Genomic DNA, 23,330 nt, shown 5'->3' with positions numbered 1-23,330 from the left:
TATTAGTGAACATCCATTATACACATGTATTAAGTCACATGCAGATAGTAGAACACCCTTGACATACCATGATTGAGTGCCTAGTTGTTCTATGTTGTATATTCTTAGAATAGACTCTAAATGTATCAACCAAGAGTAATAGGGTATGTTTTTCTTTCATAGGAGAATATCAGCATTAATGTGGGAGGTGCGCTACATTGAGCATAATGCCAGGACTTTCAATGAGCCAGACAGTCCTATAGTTAAAGCAGCCAAAATTGTAACTGATGTCTTACTTCGATTTATTGGGTAAGTAGCAGCTTTATCTTCCACAAGAGCTGATTTCTGATTTAAAAAATATATATATTGAAGTGTTTTGACTTTCTTATTTCTTAGGGATCAGAGCTGTACTGATATACTGGATACTTATAATAAAATTAAAGCAGAAGAACTAAACAGTACAGATGCAGAGGAGGTGAGAATCAGAGCGTGATTAATAGGCATGAATTCCTTTTCTGTTTTTTGAAGTACAGTAAGTATTGTGTGTGTTATAACTGGCTATAAGCACTGAAGCTGATTTCTAAAAGCTGGCTGAGCACCCGCATCTTTTTATATAAAACTCTTTAACCTGTATTTAGATGGTATATATTAGAAATGTAGTGGTGCTACAATTTTTAGTCAGAGACAGGTTGCCAGTTATCATGTTTGACTCAGTGGGTTTCAGTGATGAGAAATCAACAATTCATTTTCCAGTCTTAAAAACAAGACAAAGCACTAAATATTTTAAAAGAATTATTAGTTTTTAGAAATTTTAATAGGGATTCATTTTCTATGCAATATGTGCAATATATTAAAGTATTCTTAAGTTTTAGGTTTCAGAGTACATTTTTAGTAGTTTCATGGAATTGCTATTTAATTTTCTTTTTTTTAATTTATTTTTTATTTTCAGCATAACAGTATTCATTCTTTTTGCACCACACCCAGTGCTCCATGCAATCCTTGCCCTCTATAATACCCACCACCTGGTACCCCGACCTCCCCCCCCCGCCCCTTCAAAACCCTCAGATTGCTTTTTAATTTCCTTTTTGGAAATTTGCATGCATAAGCCAGTTTTCCTTAATGAAATTAAATTCATATTATCAGCAGATCTTCACATATCTGGTTTCCCCACCTAGCCATATTCCCAGTTTACATAAAACCATTTTTGACTGAAAGCTATGATAGAGAGAAGGAGAAACCAAGAAGAGGATGAAACAATAATGGAATGTGATAGTTCAAATATCTTTAGTGGAAAACAATTTGCCCCAAGGATGAGTGACTCAGACATGCTAGATTTTATTGAAATGGCTATTGTATAGAGATAATTACATGTTTATGTTGTCTCTACTGTTATTATCTAGAACAGTAAGTCCCCAATGTTTTTTTCTCTATTTTTTGAAGTATAGTTAATGTAACATACTAGTTTCAGAGGTATAACGAATGATTCTATATTTGCATATATTTGGAAGAATCACCAAAATGTGACTAGTCACCATACATAGTTAGTTTTTCTCACATGATAATAACTTTGAAAATTTACTTTCTTAGCCACTTTCATATATTCAACCTAGTATTATTAAGCTATAGCCATTATGTTGTACATTATATCCCCAAGACTCATTTATTTTGTAACTGAAGCTTGCACCTTTTTACCAACTACATGTGTTTTGCCCCCCAGCCTCTCTCTAGTTCTCCCCATCTCGGACAACTACAATGTGTTTTGTGCTTCTGTAATTTTTTTTTTGGTTCCACATACAAATGAGATTATAGATGCATTTCTCTTATTTCACTAAGCATGATGTTCTCAAGGTCCATCTACTTTTGTTCCAAATGGAAAGTTCCTTTTTTATGGCTGAATAATATCCTATTAGGTATATATTACCATTTTTTTGTTTATCCATTTATTCATTAATGTGCAATTAAACATTGTTTCTATGTGCTGGCTATTGTAAATAATCCTGTAATGAATATGAGAATACATTTATCTTTTAGAGTTAGTGTTCTCATTTTCTTTGGAAAGCCCAGGAGTGGAGTTCCTAGATCATAAGGTAGTTCTTTTTTCTTTTTTTTAAATTTTTTGAGGAACCTCCATACCGTTTTCCGTAGGTTACACCAATTTTACATTTCCACCGAAAGTGCACAAGTGTTCCCTTTCTCCAAATCCTTACTAACACTTGTTATTTCTTGGTTTTTTTGATAACAGCCATTCTAACGAGTGTGAGGTGATATCTCATTGTGGTTTTGATTTGCATTTCCCTGATGGTTATTGATGTTGAACGCCTTTTCATTTACTGGTCAGTCATCTATATCTTCTTTGGAAAAATGTCTATTTAGATTCTCTGCTCATTTTATTTGTTTTTGTTTATTTGTTTTTTATTTCTTTTATTTGAGTATAGTTGACACACAATGTTACATTAGTTTCAGGTGTACAACATAGTCATTCAACTAATTTACATGGTACACAATGCTCACCCCAAGTCGAATTTCCATCTATCATCATACAATGCTACTACAGTATTATTGACTGTATTCACTATGCTGTACCTTTTATTCCTGTGATTTATTCATTCCATAACTGGAAGTATGTACCTCCCACTCCCCTTCACCCATTTCACTCATCAACTCCATCCCCTTCCCTCCTACAACCATCAGTTTGTTCTCTGTCCTAGTGTTGTTTTTCAATCTTCCCTAAAAATGTATCTGACTATATAATATTGTATTATCAGAGTTAAATCAATATCCTTATTGATATAATAAGGAAAACTGAGATATTTCAATTAGATATTATCCTCCTGAAACTAGTGAAGAATTTGTCATTCTTTCTTCTGATAATTTCTCTGACCTTTCATATAAATGTATTTTGACTCGGGATTTGATCGAGCAAGAATTACTCCTCAGAATAGCACTACTTATGTTAGAATGGAAAATTGAAAGTAAAATGTAATTCAGCAACTTTCTTTTTTATCTTGGTGAGAACATTTAAGTTCTTCTCTCTTAGCAACTTTCAATTATACAATACAGTGTTATCAGTCATGGTCACCGTGTTTTACATGAGAGCCTTAGATGCGCAGACCTTACTTATTTTGCTGAAAATTTAATTTTACCAGTCTCTCCTTCTTTCTCTCATCATTTAGCCCCTGGCTACCACTTTTCTATTCTCTCTTTCTATGAGTTTAACTTTTTTTTTAAAAGATTCATCTGTAAGTGATACCATGCTGTATTTGTTTTTTTCTGGCTTATTTCACTTAGCATAATGCCCTTTGGGTCCACCCACACTGTCACAAATGGCAGGATTACTTTTTTCCCTCAAGACAGAATGGTATTCTATTGTGTATATATATCACATCTTCTTTATCCATCCATTTGTTGAGCACACTTAGGTTGTTTCCATATCTTGGCTATTGTGGATATTGCTACAGTGAATATGTAAATACAGCTTTTTCTCTTTGATATCCTGTTTTCATTGTCTTTGGATAAATACTCAAAAGTAGGATTGCAGTAGAACTATCATATGATAGTTCTATCTTTATTTTTATGAGGACTCTCCATACTGTTTTGTATAATAGGTATACCAGTTTACATTCCCAACAACAAATGCTCAAGGGTTCCTTTTTCTCCATATCTTTATGAATACTTATTCTTGTCTTCTTGATGATAGCCATTTTAAAGATTTTATTTATTTATTTGACAGACAGAGATCACAAGTAGGCAGAGAAGCAGGCAGAGTGAGGAGAAAGCAGGCTTCCTGCTGAGCAGAGAGCCCGATGCAGGGCTCGATCCTAGGACCCTGGGATCTTGACCTGAGCTGAAGGCAGAGGCTTTAACCCATTGAGCCACCCAGGCACACTGATGATAGCCATTTTAATAGGTGTGAGGTGATATTTCATTGTGATTTTGATTTGCATTTCCTTGATGATTAGTGACATTGAATACTTTTTCATATGCTTGTTGACCATTTGGATGTCTTCTTTGTAAAAATGTCTATTCAATTCTAATGCACATTTTTATTTTTTTGTTTTTTTAAGAGAATTTATCATTTTATTTATTTAAGGGAGAGTGAAAACATGCAATCAAGAAAACACAAGCTGGGAGAGGAGCAGAGGGAATGGGAGAAGCAGACTATCCACTGAGCAGGGAGCCCAATGTGGGGCTCCATCTCAGGACCCTAAGATCAGGACTTGAGATGAAGGCAGCTGCTTAACCAACTGAGGCACCCAGCGGACCCTGATGCCCATTTTTAAATTGGATCTTATTTTTATTATTGAATTATATGAAATTATTATATGTTTTGACAATTAAACCCTTATCAGATACAAGATTTGCAAATACCTTCTCCCATTCTGTAGGTTCCCTTTTCATTTGTCAATGGTTTCCTTTGCTGGGCAGAAGCTTTGTACTTTGAAATTGTTTACTTCTGCTTTTGTTGTTGTTTGTTGCTTTTGGATTTTGTCTAATCCAAAAATATTCATTGCCAGGACCACTGTCAATGCACTCAGGCCATGTGTTTTTTTTTTTTCCCCCTAGGGGTTTTAAAGTTTCATGTCTTTAAATTAAGGACTCAAGTCCTTAATCCATTTTGTGTTGAGTTTAATGTTTGGTATAAGATAAGATAAGATATGGGTCAAGTTTCATTTTTTTTTCTCAGTATTCCAAGATTCATTGTTTATGCACCACACCCAGTGCTCCATGCAATACGTGCCCTCCATAATACCCACCACAAGGCTCACCCCAACCCCCAGTCCCCTCCCCTCCAAACCCCTTAGTTTGTTTCTCAGAGTCCACAGTCTCTGATAGTTCCTCACCTCCTCCTATTTCCCCCAACTCACTTCTCCTCTCGTTCTACGTATGTCCTCCCTGTTATTCCTTATGCTCCACAAGTAAGTGAAACCATATGATAATTGATTCTCTCTGCTTGACTTATCTGACTCAGCATAATCTCCTCCAGCCCTATCCATGTTCATGCAAAAGTAGGGTATTCATACTTTTTGATGGAGGCATAATATTCCATTGTATATATAGACCATATCTTCTTTATCCATTTATCTGTTGAAGGACATCGTGGCTCTGTCCACAGTTTGGCACCTGGAGCCATTGCTGCTTTGAACATTGGGGTACAGATGGCCCTTCTTTTCTTTTCTTTTCTTTTTTTTAAAGATTTTTTAAATTTATTTATCTGACAGAGATCACAAGTAGGCAGAGAGGCAGGCAGAGAGAGAGGAGGAAACAAACTCCTCGCTGAGCAGAAAACCCGATGCGGGGCTCAATCCCAGGACCCTGGGATCATGACCTGAGGTGAAGGCAGAGGCTTTAACCCACTGAACCACCCAGGCACCCATGGCCCTTCTTTTCTGCATCTTTATCTTGAAGTAGTGTAATTTTAGGGTCATAGAGTAGCTCTAATTTAATTTCTTAAGGTATCTTCCCACTTTTCCAAAGCAGCTGCACCAACTTGCATTCCCACCAACAGTGTAACAGGGTTCCCCTTTCTCCACATCCTCTCCAACACTTGTTCTTTACTGTCTTCTTGATTTTGGCCATTCTAACTGGTGTAAGGTGGTATCTCAATGTGGTTTTGATATGAATTTCCCTCATGGCTAAAGATGATGAACATGTTTCATGTGTCTGTTAGCCATTTGTATGTCTTCCTTGAAGAAGTGTCTCTTCATGTCTTCTGCCCATTTGTTGATGTGATTATCTGTTTTTTGAGTGTTGAGTTTGAGGAGTTCTTTATAAATCTTGGATATTAGCCCTTTGTCTGTAGTGTCATTTGTGAATATCTTCTCCCATTCTGTGGGTTGCCTCGTTATTTTGTTGACTGTTTCCTTTGCTGTGAAGAAGCTTTTAATCTTGATGAAGTCCCAAAAGTTCATTTTCACTTTTGTTTCCTTTGACTTTGGAGACATGCCTTGAAAGAAGTTGCTGTGGTTGATGTTAAAGAAGTTACTGCCTACATTCTCCTCTAAGCTTTTGACAGATTCCTGTCTCATATTGAGGTCTTTTATCCATTTCTAATTTATCTTTGTATGGTATAAGAGAATGGTCAAGTTTCATTTTCTATATATAGCTGTCCAATTTTCCCCACGCCATTTATTGAAGACACTGTCTTTTTTCCACTGAATATTTTTTCCTGATTTGTCAAAATTAGTTGACCATAGAGGTACAGGTCCATATCTGGGCTCTCTACTCTTTTCCACTCATCTATGTGTCTGTTTTTGTGCCAGTCCCATGCTGTCTTGGTGATTAGAAAAGCTTTGTAGTAAAGCTTGAAATCAGGAAATGTGATGCCCCCAGTTTTGTTTTCTTTTTCAATATTTCCTTAGCAATTTGGGGTCTCCTCTGGTTCCATACAAATTTTAGGATTGTTTCTTCCAGCATTTTGAAGAATGCCAGTGCAATTTCGATTGGGATGGCATTGAAAGTATAGATTGCTCTAGGCAGTATAGACATTTTAACAATGTTTTAGTCTTCTGATCCGTGAGCATGGAATGGTCTTCCATCTTTCTGTGTCTTCCTCAATTTCATTTATGAGTGTTCTATAAGTTTTTGAGTACAGATCCTTTAACTTTTTAATTAGTTTTATTCCCAGGTATTTTAGGGTTATTGGTGCTATAGTAAATGGAACTGATTCTCTAATTTCCCTTTCTGTATTTTCACTGTTAGTGTGTAAGAAAGAAACTGATTTTTGAGTATATTGGTTTTGTATCTTGCCACATTACTGAATTGCTGTATGAGTTTTAGTAGTTTGGGTGTGGAGTCTTTAGGATTTTCCATATAAAGTATCATATCACGTGCAAAGAGAGAAAGGTTGACTTCTTCTTTGCTAATTTGAATACCTTGTATTTCTTTTTGTTGTCTGATTGCTTTTGCTAGGACTTCTAGTACTATATTGAACAATAGTGGTGAGAGTGGGCATCCCTGTGTTCCTGATCTAAAAGGAAAGGCTGTCAGCTTTTCTCTATTGAGAATGATATTCGCTATGGGTTTTTCATAGATAGATTTTATGAAGTTGAGGTATGTTCCCTCTATCCCTGTACTTTGAAGTGTTTTAATCACGAACAGATTCTGTATTTTGTCAAATACTTTTTTCTTCATCCATTGAGAGGACCATGTGGTTCTTCTCTCTTCTCTTATTGATTTGTTCTATCACATTGATTTGCAAATGTTGAACCACCCTTGCATCCCAGGAATAAATCCCACCTGGCCATGGTGGATAATCTTTATAATGTACTGTTGGATCCTATTAGCTAAGATCTTGCTGAGAATATAGGCATTCATATTCATCAGGGATATTGGTCTGAAATTCTCTTATTCTGTGTGTATTTTATTTATTTTAATTTTTAAATTAATATATAATATATTAGTAGCCCCAGCGTTACTGGTCAGTGAATTGCCAGGTTTACACACTTTACCGCACTCACCATAGCACATACTCTCCCCGATGTCTATAACCCCACCACCCTCTTCCTTCCCTATTCCCCCTGGTAACCCTCAGTTTGTTTTGTAAGATTAAGAGTCTCTTATGCTTTGTCCCCCTCCTGATCTCTTGTTTCATTTCTTCTTTTCCAACCCCCCAAACTCCCCACATTGCATTTCCACTTCCTCATATCAGGGAGATCATATGATAGTTGTCTTTCTGTGATTGACTTATTTCGCTAAGCAAAATGCCCTCTTGTTCTATCCACGCTGTTGCAAATAGCATGATTTCATTTCTTTTGATGGCTGCATAGTATTCCATTATATATATATATATATATATATATATATATATATATATATATATATACCATATCTTCTTTATCCATTCATCTGTTGATGGATATCTAGGTTCTTTCCATAGTTTGGCTATTGTGGGCATTACTGCTATAAACATTCAGGTGCACATGCCACTTTTGGATCACTACGTTTGTATCTTTAGGGTAAATACCCAATAGTGCAATTGCTGTCCTAGGGTAGCTCTATTTTCAACTTTCTGAGAAACCTTCATGCCATTTTCCAGAGTAATTGCATCAGCTTGCATTCCCACCAACAGTGTAGAAGGGTTCCCTTTTTTGCGCATCCTTGCCAGCATCTGTCATTTCTGACTTGTTAATTTTAGCCAATCTGACTGGTGTGAGGTGGTATCTCCTTGTGGTTTTGATTTGTATTTCCCTGATGCCGAGTTATGTGGAGCACTTTTTCATGTGTCTGTTGGCCATCTGGATATCTTCTTTGCAGAAATGTCTGTTCATGTCCTCTTCCCATTTCTTGATTGGATTCTTTGTTCTTTGTGTGTTGAGTTTGCTAAGCTCTTTATAGATTTTGGATACCACCCCTTTATCTGATATGTCGTTTGCAAATATCTTCTCCCATTCTGTCAGTTGTCTTTTGATTTTGTTAACTGTTTCCTTTGCTGTGCAAAAGCTTTTGATGTTGATGTAGTCCCAATAGTTCATTTTTGCCCTTGCTTCCCTTGCCTTTGGCGATGTTCCTAGGAAGAAGTTGCTGCAGCTGAGGTCAAAGAGGTTGTTGCCTGTGTTCTCCTCAAGGATTTTGATGGATTCCTTTCTCACATTGAGGTCCTTCATCCATTTTGAGTCTATTTTCGTGTGTGGTGTAGGGAAATGGTCCAATTTCATTTTTCTGCATGTGGCTGTCCAATTTTCCCAGCACCATTTATTGAAGAGGCTGTCTTTTTTCCATTGGACATTCTTTCCTGCTTTGTCGAAGATTAGTTGACCATAGAGTTGAGGGTCTATTTCTGGACTCTCTCTTCTCTTCCATTGATCTATGTGTTTGTTCTTCTGCCAGGACCATACTGAGTTGATGATGACAATTTTGTAGTAGAGCTTGATGTCTGGAATTATGATGCCACCAACTTTGGCTTTCTTTTTTTTTATATATATTTTATTTATTTATTCGACAGACAGAGATCACAAGTAGGCAGAGAGAGAGAGAGAGGAGGAAGCAGGCTCTCCGCGGAGCAGACAGCCCAATGTGGGGCTCGATCCCAGGACACTGGGATCATGACCTGCGCCGAAGGCAGAGGCTTTATCCCACTGAGCCACCCAGGCGCCCCTTTGGCTTTCTTTTTGAAAATTCCTCTATTTGAGGTCTTTTCTGGTTCCATACAAATTTTAGGATCATTTGTTCCATTTCTTTGGAAAAAATGGATGGGACTTTAATAGGGATTGCATTAAATATGTAGATTGCTTTAGGTAGCTAGACATTTTCACAATATTTGTTCTTCCAATCCAGGAGCATGGGACATGTTTCCATTTCTTTGTGTCTTCCTCAATTTCTTTCATGAGGACTTTATAGTTTTCTGAGTATAGATTGTTTGCCTCTTTGGTTAAGTTTATTCCTAGGTATCTTAATGGTTTTGGGTGCAATTGTAAATGGGATTGACTCCTTGATTTCTCTTTCTTCTGTCTTGCTGTTGGTGTAAAGAAATGCAACTGATTTCTGTGCATTGATTTTATATGCTGACACTTTACTGAATTCCTGTACAAGTTCTAGCAGTTTTGGAGTGGAGTCTTTTGGGTTTTCCACATATAGTATCATATCATCTGCGAAGAGTGATAGTTTGACTTCTTCTTTGTCGATTTGGATGCCTTTAATTTCTTTCTGTTGTCTGATTGCTGAGGCTAGGACTTCTAGTACTATGTTGAATAGCAGTGGTGATAATGGACATCCCTGCCGTGTTCCTGATCTTAGCGGAAATGCTCTCAGTTTTTCTCCATTGAGCATGATATTTGCAGTGGGTTTTTCATAGATGGCTTTGATGATATTGAGGTATATGCCCTCTATCCCTACACTTTGAAGAGTGTTGATCAGGAAGGGATGCTGCACTTTGTCAATTGCTTTTTCAGCATCTATGGAGAGTATCATATGGTTCTTGTTCTTTCTTTTATTAATGTATTGTATCACATTGATTGATTCGCAGATGTTGAACCAACCTTGCAGCCCTGGAATAAATCCCACTTGGTGGTGGTGAATAAGCCTTTTAATGTACTGTTGGATCCTATTGGCTAGCATTTTGGTGAGAATTTTCACATCTGTGTTCATCAAGGATATTGGTCTATAATTCTCCTTTTTGATGTGATCCTTGTCTGGTTTGGGGATCAGGGTGATGCTGGCCTCATAAAATGAGTTTGGAAGTTTTCCTTCCATTTCTAGTTTTTGGAAGAGTTTCAGGAGAATAGGAATTAATTCTTCTCTAACTGTTTGGTAGAATTTCCCTGGGAAGCCTTCTGGCCCTGGGCTCTTGTCTGTTGGGAGATATTTGATGACTCCTTCAATCTCCTTACTGGTTATGGGTCTGTTCAGGTTTTCTATTTCTTCCTGGTTCAGTTGTGGTAGTTTATATGTTTCTAGGAATGCATCCATTTCTTCCAGATTGTCGAATTTGTTGGCGTAGAGTTGCTCATAGTATGTTCTTATAATGGTTTGTATTTCTTTGGTGTTGGTTGTGATTTTTCCTCTTTCATTCATGATTTTATTTATTTGGGTCTTTTCTCTTTTCTTTTTGATAAGTCTGGCCAGTGGTGTATCCATCAGATTAATTCGTTCGGAGAACCACCTCCTAGTTTCATTGATTTGTTCTACTGTTCTTTTGGCTTCTCGTTCATTGATTTCTGCTCTGATCTTTATTATTTCTCTTCTACTAGGGTTAGGCTTTCTTTGTTGTTCTTTCTCCATCTCCTTCAGGTGTAGGGTTAGGTTGTTTATTTGAGACCTTTTTTGTTTCTTGAAAGAGGCTTGTATCACTGTATATTTTCCTTCCAGGACTGCCTTTGCTGTGTCCCACAGATTTTGAACCGTTGTGTTTTCATTATCATTTGTTTCCATGATTTTTTCAACTATTCTTTAATTTCCTGGTTGATCCATTCATTCTTTAGAAGGATGCTCTTTAGTCTCCATGTATTTGGATTCTCTCCAAATTTCCTCTTGTGATTGAGTTCTAGCTTTAGAGCATTGTGGTCTGAAAATATGCAGGGAATGATCCCAATCTTTTGATACCAGTTGAGACCTGATTTATGACCCAGGATGTGATTTATTCTGGAGAATGTTGCACATGCACTAGAGAAGAATGTGTGTTCTGTTGCTCTGGGATGGAATGTTCTGAATATATCTGTGATGTCCGTCTGGTCCAGTGTATCATTTAAGGCTTTTATTTTCTTGATCTTTTGCTTGGATGATCTGTCCATTTCAGTGAGAAGAGTGTTAAAGTCCCCCTACTACTACTGTATTATTGTTGATGCATTTCTTTGATTTTATTATTAATTGGTTTATGTAGTTGTCTGTTCCCATGTTAGGGGTATAGATATTTAAAATTGTTAGATCTTCTTGTTGGACAGACCATTCAAGTATGATATAGTGTCCTTCCTCATCTCTTATTATAGTCTTTGGCTTAGAATCTAATTGATGTGATACAAGGATTGCCACCCCAGCTTTCTTCTGGTGTTCATTAGCATGGTAATTTGTTTTCCACCCCCTCACTTTAAATCAGGAGGTGTCTTTGGGTCTAAAATGAGTTTCTTCTAGACAGCATATTCATGGTATTTTTTATCCATTCTGATACCCTGTGTCTTTTGATTGGGGCATTTAGCCCATTTACATTCAGGGTAACTATTGAGTGATATGAATTTAGTGCCATTGTATTGCCTGTAAGGTGACTAATACTGTATATTATCTCTGTTCCATTCTGATCTACTAATTTTAAGCTCTCTTTTTGCTTAGAGGACCCCTTTCAATATTTCCTGTAGATCCGGTTTGGTGTTTATAAATTCTTTTAGTTTATGTTTGTTCTGGAAGCTTTTTACCTCTCCTATTTTCAATGATAGCCTAGCTGGATATAGTATTCTTCGCTGTATGTTTTCTCATTTAGTGCTCTTAAAATATCATGCCAGTTTTTTCTGGCCTGCCAAGTCTCTGTGGATAAATCTGTTGCCAGTCTAATATTTTTATCATTGTATGTTACAGACTTCTTGTCCCGGGCTGCTTTCAGGATTTTCTTCTTGTCGCTACAACTTGTAAATGTTGCTATTAGATGATGAGGTGTGGACCTGTTCGTATTGATTTTGAGGGGGGTTATCTGTACCTCGTGGATTTTGATGCTTTTATTTTCTCCTACGCATTACCTATGTGCTTTACCACCACCAGGGTAATAATGGTATGTGGGCCTTGCCTCTTTGTATTAAAAAACTATTGCTCAGAGGGATACTTAATTGAATCTTAAGGGGTTTTTTGTTTTTTTTTTAATTTTTTATTTTTTATAAACATATATTTTTATCCCCAGGGGTACAGGTCTGTGAGTCAACAGGTTTACACACTTCACAGCACTCACCAAAGCACATACCCTCCCCCATGTCCATAATCCCACCCCCTTCTCCCAAACCCCCACCCCGCAGCAACCCTCAGTTTGTTTTGTGAGATTAAGAGTCACTTATGGTTTGTCTCCCTCCCAATCCCATCTTGTATCATTTATTCTTCTCCTACCCACTTAAGCCCCCATGTTGCATCACCACTTCCTCATATCAGTGAGATCATATGATAGTTGTCTTTCTCTGCTTGACTTATTTCACTAAGCATAATACGCTCTAGTTCCATCCATGTTGTCGCAAGGGGCACACGCACTCAAATGTTTATAGCAGCAATGTCCACAATAGCCAAACTATGGAAAGAACCTAGATGTCCATCAACAGATGAATGGATCAAGAAGATGTGGTATATATACACAATGGAATACTATACAGCCATCAAAAGAAACGAAATGTTGCCATTTGAATCTTAAGTTTTAATATACATTCATAGTTCCCTATAGAAAATAGATGTATTTCTTGACATAGTAAAAGATTAATCATGAATAATTCATGATTATAATATATTGAAGTAGCATGTTATATAGAGTAAGTTTTTTTTTTAAATATTAATATTAGGTACAACTTTAGACACCAGTCACTATACTATTTTCTTCATTTCCTATTCTGATTTAAAGAGACCTTGTTTATTCCTTCTCTCCCTATATATTTCTCAGTTTGTATCTAGCATATAGGCAAAGTTTGGAGTAATTGTTCCTTTAAACTTCGTTCTGCCTGCTGCCTGCTCCAATGAGGGAGTTAATTGTGATTGTATTTGCCATTTCTTTGTAAATGTTTATCAAATTTGTAAGACTTTGAATTTAAATTAACATGTTTTCTCACTCTTCCCTTTTAATTTTAGGATACAGAATTGGTTGATTTAGATTCAGATGGTCCTGGTACTTCATCTGGGAGAAGGGTGAGTGAGTAAAATAACCTGCCAAAAAGAAGAATTTTCAGGCTTCCCATGTCAGGGATCCCTAAGACCAACTCCACCTGTTTGGAAAATTTCTATAAAGACTCTTAGAACTCAGTATATATACTTGTGATTCATTACTAAGGTTTATTACAGTGACATATAATAAAGGATGCACAGTTGGATCACAGGGAAATAAACATAGGCAGAATCTGGAGGAATCCATGTGTAGGCTTTTTTTGCTTTCTCCCTTCTTTGAGGGGCCAAACAGAGCACACTCTTCCTGTACAATGAAAATTTAGCAATGTATATGTGATTAGAGACTAACACCCCAAGAATTTATTTGGAACTGGTTATATATAGACACTGTCTGTCTAGTACATCCCAAGATTCCAGGCTCCCAAAAAGCAAGAAGGCATAGGAAAAGTACAGGAAAGCAAGTGTCCCATACAAATCACATTGTACAAACAGTGTAGACACAGTAAACCACCTTTAGTATTTAGGAATGGTTCACGTGCCAGTTATCCAGAATGCCAACCAAAGGCCAACCTTATAAGCAAGCCCTGGTAAAGATAAACAGCCTCAGGTCTGTTATGTTAGCTCTGTTCTGTACACTTCCCTTCCATAGTAATTAAACAAATTCTTATTTTATATAAGGAATATTTTCTTTGAAATACTGAAAGAAATCTTATAAAAAGGCATCAAATGGTAAAGGCTAGAATGGACCATGACAACAAAGGATATATAGATATAGATATAGATACACAGAGCATATGGATAATATGGATATATATATATATATGTATACACACACATACACAACAAAAGATATATATATATACTCATACACAATTAATAAATAGATAATATATAAACATATATTTGTTTGAGTTTTGAGAAAATTATAATGCCATTGTTAAGTATACTTAACTACCAGTAAATATTAAGGAAAAATATATGTTCCTCTGTGTTTTATTTGTGGTTCAGATTTTCTTAAAATGAAATTTCGGAATACTAGAATTCTTGCTATTTCCATGCATATACTGTCTAGTTTTTATTATATATATTTTTGTCAGGCAGAATAATGTCTAAATTAAGAAACTTAAATAGCAGCTCCTCTATGTTACATAGATTTATTAACATAGGAACACAGGAGAAAATCAATGAATAGTTAAGAAAAGAGCTTTTATATATAATTCTGTTAAAATCTACAGGTCAAATGCCGAGGCAGAAAACAGTCTTTAAGGTGTAATCCTGATGCTTGGAGAAAACAATGCAAAGAACTGTTGAGCCTCATTTATGAACGTGAAGATGCAGAGCCATTTCGACAGCCAGCCGATCATCTTTCTTATCTAGTAAACATACACTTGTTTAAATAATTGCCAATATGTAATTTCCCCACAACTACACATGCTAAAATATAATTTGAAGCCACTTTTCCTCTTTTTTTCCTTCCTTCTTTCCTCCATCCCTTCTTACCTCCCTATTTCCTTCCTCTTCCTTCCTTTTTCATATGTCTTTTAATTGTGAAAGTAGGTAGTATGATTAATGATAATGAAATTCCAGTCATGTACTTTGTGTGTAAATTATATAGTTGTGAACCAAATCTGAATCTAAATATCTTTGCAATCCCTTCCTGCTTTCATTTTGGATATTTTTAAATAAATTTTACTGATTTCTAATACATTTCTACTCACTGGAGACCCCTCATAACATGTCAGCCTGTTTAATTTATACTTAATGTGTTATCCAGTAGGATCACTTAGAGTAATTAATGTATGCCATATTACTTTTCATCAAAGATAAAAACATGAGACCTATTATAGGATTCTTTTTTTAGGAGTGTATCTGTTGAATAACTGTTCAGTGTAGATAGCAAATCTGTCTTAACTTTTTCAGAGAAAAGTTATAGCAGTATTTCAGAAATGCATCAGACCATCCTCTGAAATTAGTAAACATAAATGTTTTCTGCATATACAGGTTTTAGTTGGGAAAAAAATATTCAAATAAAAAACAAAATTATGTTCAACGAAGCTCATTTTGTTTGTAAGGAGTTTGACTAGAATAAATCAGTCTTGTGTTTCTCATAGTAGAGGACAATGGTGAATGTAGAATTCTTTCATCTTAAAGTTTAGTCAGTAAAAACCTAAATCCTATTTATTACTTAAAGCTTTAAATCATTATTGCTTTGCCAACTTGATATTTCGTTGTAGTAGTCTGGAAATAAAATATACCTTCTTTACCCTAATAGGGCCATCAAGAACAAGAGGGAGAATCTTCAGAGTCAGTTGTTGCAGAAAGACAAGAGCCATCTCTTTCTGAGGTAGACCTAGGTTGTCTCTTAAAAGACATGCACTGGTTGTTTTTATATTGTTCTACTTTTTAAAATTTCCATACTGTAAATGAAACTTTTATAATTTGTAAAGCTGTTTTCCAATTCTTCGTACTTTTTTTGTCTTTGATTTTTTTTGGTGGTTTATGTTTTTGTTTTGTTTTGTTTGTTTGTGGGGTTTTTTTGGTTCTTTTAAGGTTTTATTTTGTTTTGAAGATTTTTTAATTTTGTTTAGATTGAGAGAGACCACAAACAGTGGGAAGGGGCAGAAGGAGAGGGATAGAAGCATACTCCGTGCTGAGTGCGGAGCCTGACACAGGGCTCGATCTCAAGACCCTGAGATCATGACCTGAGCCAAAGCCAAGAATCAAATGCTTAACCAACTAAGCCACCCAAGCACCCTTGTGTTTTTGGTTTTTAAATCATCATGTGTTTCCAAGTATGTTCTTTATGGCATTTGCATACACATAATTGTTTCTATAGACCTAAAGTTACTGTAGTGGAGTAGAAAACATTAATTGCACAATATGTCTGTATTGCAGCTGATTATATCCACTGGGACTTCATTCAGCCACCTTATGGGATCTTTTGAGTTTTGGTTACATTTTACAAGTCCAACATACTTCCTCTATGAAAATCTTTGTTTCCTAAGCTATGTATGTAGGAATATACTTTTGTTGTTATGATTTAAGACAAAAATATTTTTAAAGATAGATTAAGAGCAATTGTGGTCTCTTACACTTGGAAAAATATTTTCACTTTTTTTTATAATTTGTAATTTATAATACACTTTTCCTCTGCCCATTCTTCTGGATTTTTGGCTTCTTCTCTGAAAGAAATGTGGTGATTGTTACTTAATGAATTTAAATGGGATGAGAGATCTAATATTGACTATGGTTTTCACTCCAAAATGTTTAGTTCTTGATGGTTATGATATATATAAGTATGACTTTTAGATTACATTCTATATGATAAACCTAGGCATATCTTAACAAGACTTGACAGATTTAGGTTAAAATAGAATCTTCTCCCTTCCCTAATAAAAATCAAACTAATTCATAATTTATGAGACACAGACCTCCAATGAAGCACAAGTGTCATATTCATTAAAAAGCAAAAATATAGGAGCTAGCCACAGACATGGCCAGTTTGACTTTGACCTTCAACTAATGACATTTTAGGTAGAATGCCCTCCTATCTAGAAATAGCTTGGAAATGTGTAATTAATTTATGACATGGAACTAATTATATGTGAATAAACCCATCTTATACCTTCATTGGGCACTTTGCTAGGCAATTGGGGGCTCCTTCAGCCTTTAAGTAAAAAATGGAATTTTGTATTCTGTAGGGATAAAGCCAGTGGCTGTGCATTTTCTATTCTGTCTCTTGAGAGAATATGGTTATCAATTTCAGGGTGAAGGCTAAGACTCTCCCAGAGACCCCTGCTCTTTTCCTGAGCTACCAAAAGAATTCTGTTTAAATGAATGGTTTTGATTAGAGTAGATAGTTGGCAGTTTGAAAAGCAGTGTGTTTATTTCATGGTGTATTGGTGATGCAAATCTCAGTACCATTGTATTATGTAGTATTGTTACCCAGCTTGTATATTTAATAACACATCCTTCCTTGTAGGATTTTCCAGATATTACAGACACGCCTATGGACTTCAGCACTGTGAAAGAAACTTTGGAAGCAGGAAATTATGGTAGTCCTCTGGAATTTTATAAAGATGTTCGCCAAATATTCAGCAACTCTAAAACTTATACCTCTAATAAAAAGTCAAGGGTATGCAAAAAAAAATACTCTGTGGATTAATTACTTAAGTATTTACATATATATGTATATCAGGTAGTTTTCTTTCATTAGTTTTAAAACTGCTTATACTTTCTAAAGAAGTATATTACAGTTCTGACATGGTTACTGGAGTGTGATACTTTCCCTATGTTTTGTTAGAACTTAAATATCTTATAAACAAAAAAGTAGTAATAATAATTTTTGTTTTTTGTAATCACTGGTGTCTAATTAACTTTTAAATCAGTTGTGCACTAGATATATATTTGCCCACTTTCAACTTGTATAAAATGAATTTTCACTAATTTCTGCAGGCATAATTTTTTTCACTTTTGGTTTTCTTCCTACAGTATGACATATGTTTATATACTATTTGAAACTCTAAGTTTCATATTTTGAAGCCCTTTATCAACTTATATATTATGAACATTTTCCCATGTCATTACGACTCTTTGAGAATACTTCTAATGTCTCCATAGTATTCTGCTTTGTGGTTGTTTTATGTTACTTAAACAGTACCCTAGTGCTTGAGATTTAGGTGGTTTCTAGTTTTTATCTTTACATGAATAATGCTGTGGCTTTCATCTTTAACATCCTTGAACATAATTATTTTGTGTGTGCAGTTCTCTGATATTTATTTAGAATAAATTCCCAGAAGCAAAATTATTAGTGAAAGGATCAATATATTTTTAATATTTTTGGTATATAATGCAAATTTTATTTTAGAATGTTGTTCCAGTTAAAATATTCACTGGCAATGTATGAGAATCTTTTTTCTACCCTTCCCAACATTTGATATGATTTTTTTAATAATTATATTAAAATTATATTTTAATTCTTTAGGAAGAGATTTTCAAGTATATGAAATTGCACATTTATTTTGTCTGAAAGATTGACGCTGATGCTAGTCTTAGGTATATTTATACTTTCTATTTTATATAATTAAAGTAGTTGATTTCTACCTTTTCAGATCTATAGCATGACACTGCGATTATCTGCCTTATTTGAAAGTCATATTAAAAATATCATCTCTGAATATAAGTCAGGAATGCAGAGTCAGAAGAGGAGGCGGCCACGGTACAGAAAACGTCTAAGAAGCAGTAGCAGCTCATTATCTAGTAGCAGAGCTCCTAGGTATGTTACACATATGTAGGATTTTATGTTTTAAGGCACTTTGTATATATTATCTCATTTTTTAAGGTTTATTGAATAGTTTGAGAAGATCCAAAGACCAAAAAGATTTTTTTAAGAACTCTTATTATTGTGTAAAGATGGAGTTGGTAACCCAAAGCTTTGTTTATGTGGATTTTATTATGCCAAAAGCTATTTTTTTTTTAATTTTAATGATTACCAGTTTGAAGCATTTCACTTAAATTATAAGGCATTTCTTTAGTCAGCTTAAGCATTTGTATCATACTGTCTATCATAATATGTTGGTAGTAGAAAAAATGTTCATTTTTATATATTTTAAATTATAGTCCCAAAGGGAAGCAGAAACAAATGAAGTTGCAGCCTAAAAATGACCAGAATACCTCAGTGTCTTATGCCAGGACTAGCTCTCCTTTCTCGTCTCCCGGTAAATATCTTTTGTTTTTGCTGTTCTGTATTTCAGTTTAATACTGATATTAAGCATATAGAAGAGGCAGCATGATTTATAGTATGAAAAGCATTGGATTTGGATGTAGAAAGTTGTGCTTTATTCCCATTTCTTCTGTGTGGCCCTGGGTAAGACATTAGGCCATAGAATTCAGTTTTAATTTTAAAATGAAAGTATTGAGACTAGATGAATTTTGAAGTCTTTTTGTTTTACAATTCTGTTAACTATAATTTTTAACTCTATAATATCTCAGAGCACTCATTTATAACATATTTGCAAACATAAAAATTAAAAATTCATCATCTGGGGAGGTGGTTTTATTGGACAAGTTTTTCTGACATTCTGTGCTTGAAAACTTAATGATGTGATAAAATATTTGTTCTCAATATATTCATATTTCCCTCTTCGGACAGCTTGTATTTTTGATGTTGGTATAAAGTAACTGAGTGAGATATAGTTTTAAAAACAGCTTGTTTAATTTTCCTGAAAACATTCTAATATATGTTAATATTACAGTCTTTTTAAATGTAAGTTTCAGATGCTGCTGAAGGCCTTTCATTATATTTACTGGATGATGAAATGGATGGGCCATTTTCTTCATCGAGCTTCAGTGGTTATAGCAGAAGTGGAAATAGCCATGACCCAGGGAAAGCCAAATCATTTCGGAATAGAGTTTTACCAATTAAACAAGGTAGGAAATAAATATGGACAGGGCATTTATTCTCTGTTCTCTTTTGGTGACAGATGAATTATTTAAAAGCTGATGTGTTTAGGTAGTAAAAATTAGCATTCCCTTATAGTTAATGCCAATTTTAATGTTGTATTAAATTTGAGTAAGATAGGGGTTCATATCCACAATCAGGAACAAGCCATGAGCAGATTTCAATAACTACTTCAAAATATATTTTAGTCTTTTAAAATAAAATATGAAATAATAAAGAGGAAAAACTAAATGAAGAGGTATTTCAAACCAAATCCTTTTTTGAAATTGAGATAGCCCTTAAAAATATAAAGCCTATCTAAAGATGATTTTGGAATTTTTTTCCTTTGTTATTAATATAGTTTAATATATGAAACATTTTTATTTTTTGTAAATTTTAATGAATGATTAAGTAGCATATCCATTATTCTTGAACTATCAATGACTTAAAAATGGACTTTAATTTATTAAATTAATTATATTTAATTAATTATATTTATATTAATTTATATTAATATATTAAATTAATTATATTTAACATATAATTTGTATTGGTATATGAAAAGTATTGAAATATTTGATTACTTAAAATATTTAGTGCCTTTATTTTTCCCAATTTGTATCTTTATTATCTTCTCTGATTGTGCTACACATTGACTACTCGTGCCACTTTCTTGTCTTTTTCCCCTCCCCTTCACTGTCAAGCTATTAGAATAGCCTTTATTTCTTGTTTCTCTTTTCTTTCTATCTAAAAATTCCTTTATCCTTTATTGTCTAGCTTCTGACACCACCACTCTCCAAAAGCTGTTCTCTCCAGAATCACCTATTCTCTTTAGTAACCAACCAGTGTTCTGTTCTTAGACTCTATATCCTTGATTTTATCTGTCTTTACATACTATTAAATACCGCTCCTAGGAACTCTCCTGCCAGGCTTCTTTCCTGATCTTATCGTACATCTCTGTTTTCTTACATTTCTGTATTTTCTGTTTCTTTTCTTTGACTGTACTTACCTCCTATTTGCAGAGTTTTCCACAGGTTTCTTGATTTGTTTGTTTTGGGCTTTTTGTGTGGGGGGGGGGGTCTTCTGCAAATTATCTGGTAACTACGTCAATCATCTTTATGCTGATGACTCTCCAAATTCACATATGTAGCCCTAACATTTTGTTATTCTACCAGTTTTATCTCCATGTGCTTCCTAAGATAATTTCCTTGGGTGCTTATCATCCATCTTTCTGTGTCAAACTTATTTCTATTTCTGCACTCACTATTTTAGTTAATGTCACTACCATCTTCCTAGTCATCCAACTTAAAATCTTGCAGTGTTCTTAGACACTTCTTTCACCCCTCATATCTAGTCAGTTGCTAAGTTTTGTGAATTCTAAAACTTTTTAATACCACTTAAATCCTTTGTCCACAGTTTCTGTTGCTATCACCTTAGTCTCTAGCCTACTATATTTCTTAGTCTGGGCTGTTACAATATGATACCACAGACTGGATGGCTTAAAAGCAGATATTTGCTTTTAGCAACTTTATTGAGATACCACTGACATATAAAATAATGTATATATTTAAAGTGTATAACTTGATGTCTTGGTATATGTATACATTGTGAAATGGTCACCACAAACTAATTATAACAGATCCATCACCTCTACATAGTTACCCTGTGTGTTAAAAGTTAAGATCTCTCCTTTTAGCAAATTTCAAGTATACTGTATAGTATTGTTAACTGTAATCACCATGCTGTACCTTAGATACCCAGAACTTATTCATTCTGAATAACTGAATTTTTATACCCTTTGACCTGTGTCAGATAAATAAATTCATCTTCCTCCAGCCCCTAGCAACCACCATCCTACTCTCTGTTTTTATGAATATGACTGTTTTCGATTATATATGTAAGTGACATGCAGTATTTCTCTTGCCCCATCTTCCTCATTCTGCTTAGCATAGTACCTTCCCAGCTCTGAACATATTATCACAAATTGCAAAATTTCCTTCTTTTTAAAGGCTGAGTAATATTCCACTGTGGGGTGTGAGTGTGTGCATTATATTTTTTTACATTCATTTATGGAAGGACATATAGATTATTTCCGTATCTTGGCTACTGTGACTAATGCTGCAGTGAACATGGGAGTACAGATGCCTCTTAAAGACCCTGACTTCAGTCCCTTTGTATATATATCCAGAAGTGGGGTTACTAGATCAAATAATAGTTATATTTTTAATTTTTTGAAGAACCCCCATAAATATTTCCATAATGGCTATATTAATTTTCTCTTTCTCCACATCCTTGCCAACAATTGTTGTCTTTTACCTTTTTTTTTTTTTTCAAAGAAAGAGAACTTGGCCAGTAATATTTATTTCTGTAAAACAAGGTGAGTGTACAAAAAGACCACTATAGGCCCATGTATATCAGACATTTCCCATTCTCTGCATTTCCTCCCTCAGTGGCAAAGTGCATGAGAACTGGGAAGAATGAAGTGTACTGGTACAGGGTATGGATGATGGTTGGAAGAAGCAGGACAGTAGGACATAGACATGTGGTATCATGCCCACAGCCACATTGGGTGCTGACCTTCCTTAAAAATTGTTATTTTAAATCCAGTTAGTTAAGGGGCACCTGGGTGGCTCAGTGGCCTAAGCCTCTGCCTTCTGCTCAGGTCATGATCTCAGGGTCCTGGGATTGAGCCCCGCATCGGGCTCTCTGCTCAGTGGGAAGCCTGCTTCTCCCTCCTTCTCTCTGCCTGCCTCTCTGCCTACATGTGATCTCTCTCTGTCAAGTAAATAAATAAAATCTTTAAAAAACTAAATAAATCCAGTTAGTTAACATACACTGTTATATTAGTTTCAAGTATATAATATGTGATTTAGCAGTTACATACATCACTTGGTACTCATCACAAAAAGTGCACTCTTTTTTCTTGATCTGTCTCTCTCTCTTTTCTTCTTTTTGCTCATGTGTTTTGTTTCTTAAATTCAGTGTATGAAGTCATATGGTATTTGTCTTTCTCTGACTTATTTCATTTATGTATTACTTTCTAGCTCCATCCATGTCATTGCAAATGGCAATATTTCATTCTCTTTATGGCTGAATAATATTCCACTGTGTGTGTGTGTGTTCATGCATGTGCGTGCACATTTGTGTACATGTACCACATCTTCTTTATCCATTTATTTATTCAGTGGATACTTGGGCTCCTTCCATATCTTGGCTGTGGTTGATAATGCTGCTGTAAATGTGGGGGTGCATGTATGTCTTTGTATTTTATTCTTTGGGTAAATACCCAGTAGTGTGATTACTGGATCATAAGGTAGTTCTATTTGTAACTTTTTGAGGACCATAATGTTTTGCACAGTGACTATACCAGATTGCATTCCCATCAGCAGTGCAAGAGGGTTCCATTCTCTCAACTTCGCCAACACCTGTGTTTCTTGTGTTGGTGATTTTAGACATTCTGACAGGTGTGATGTGGTATCTCATTATAGTTTTGATTTGCATTTCCCTCCACAGTAAGTGACGAGGAACATCTTTTCATGTGTCTTTTGGCCATCTGAATGTCTCGATGTCTTCCTTGAAGAAATGTCCGTTCATATCTTCTGCCCATTTCTTAATTAGATTATTTGTTTTGGAGTGTTGA

The 23,330-nt window shown here is 35.0% G+C and overlaps 1 protein-coding gene across 4 annotated transcripts in view; it reads left to right on the top strand.

Moving 5' to 3' along the window:
- The window catches only part of BRWD3 (bromodomain and WD repeat domain containing 3), a 216,972-nt gene that overhangs the window by 170,886 nt on the left and 22,756 nt on the right, over nucleotides 1-23,330 (top strand). For 3 of the 4 annotated variants that reach the window (XM_059156492.1, XM_059156494.1, XM_059156495.1), the window contains 9 exons: nucleotides 163-288; nucleotides 376-454; nucleotides 13,219-13,275; nucleotides 14,487-14,627; nucleotides 15,524-15,595; nucleotides 17,234-17,386; nucleotides 18,363-18,526; nucleotides 18,871-18,968; nucleotides 19,522-19,680. In XM_059156492.1, the coding sequence (XP_059012475.1) occupies nucleotides 163-288; nucleotides 376-454; nucleotides 13,219-13,275; nucleotides 14,487-14,627; nucleotides 15,524-15,595; nucleotides 17,234-17,386; nucleotides 18,363-18,526; nucleotides 18,871-18,968; nucleotides 19,522-19,680 (1,049 nt within the window). The remainder of the gene's footprint in view (nucleotides 1-162; nucleotides 289-375; nucleotides 455-13,218; nucleotides 13,276-14,486; nucleotides 14,628-15,523; nucleotides 15,596-17,233; nucleotides 17,387-18,362; nucleotides 18,527-18,870; nucleotides 18,969-19,521; nucleotides 19,681-23,330) is intronic. The other variant, XM_059156493.1, reaches the window with a different exon arrangement.

The sequence above is a fragment of the Mustela lutreola genome, chromosome X, assembly GCF_030435805.1.
Source record: "Mustela lutreola isolate mMusLut2 chromosome X, mMusLut2.pri, whole genome shotgun sequence".
NCBI classification, from domain to species: Eukaryota; Metazoa; Chordata; class Mammalia; order Carnivora; family Mustelidae; genus Mustela; species Mustela lutreola.
Note: the sequence above shows the minus strand (reverse complement) of the source record. Positions and strands in the feature narration are given on the sequence as shown.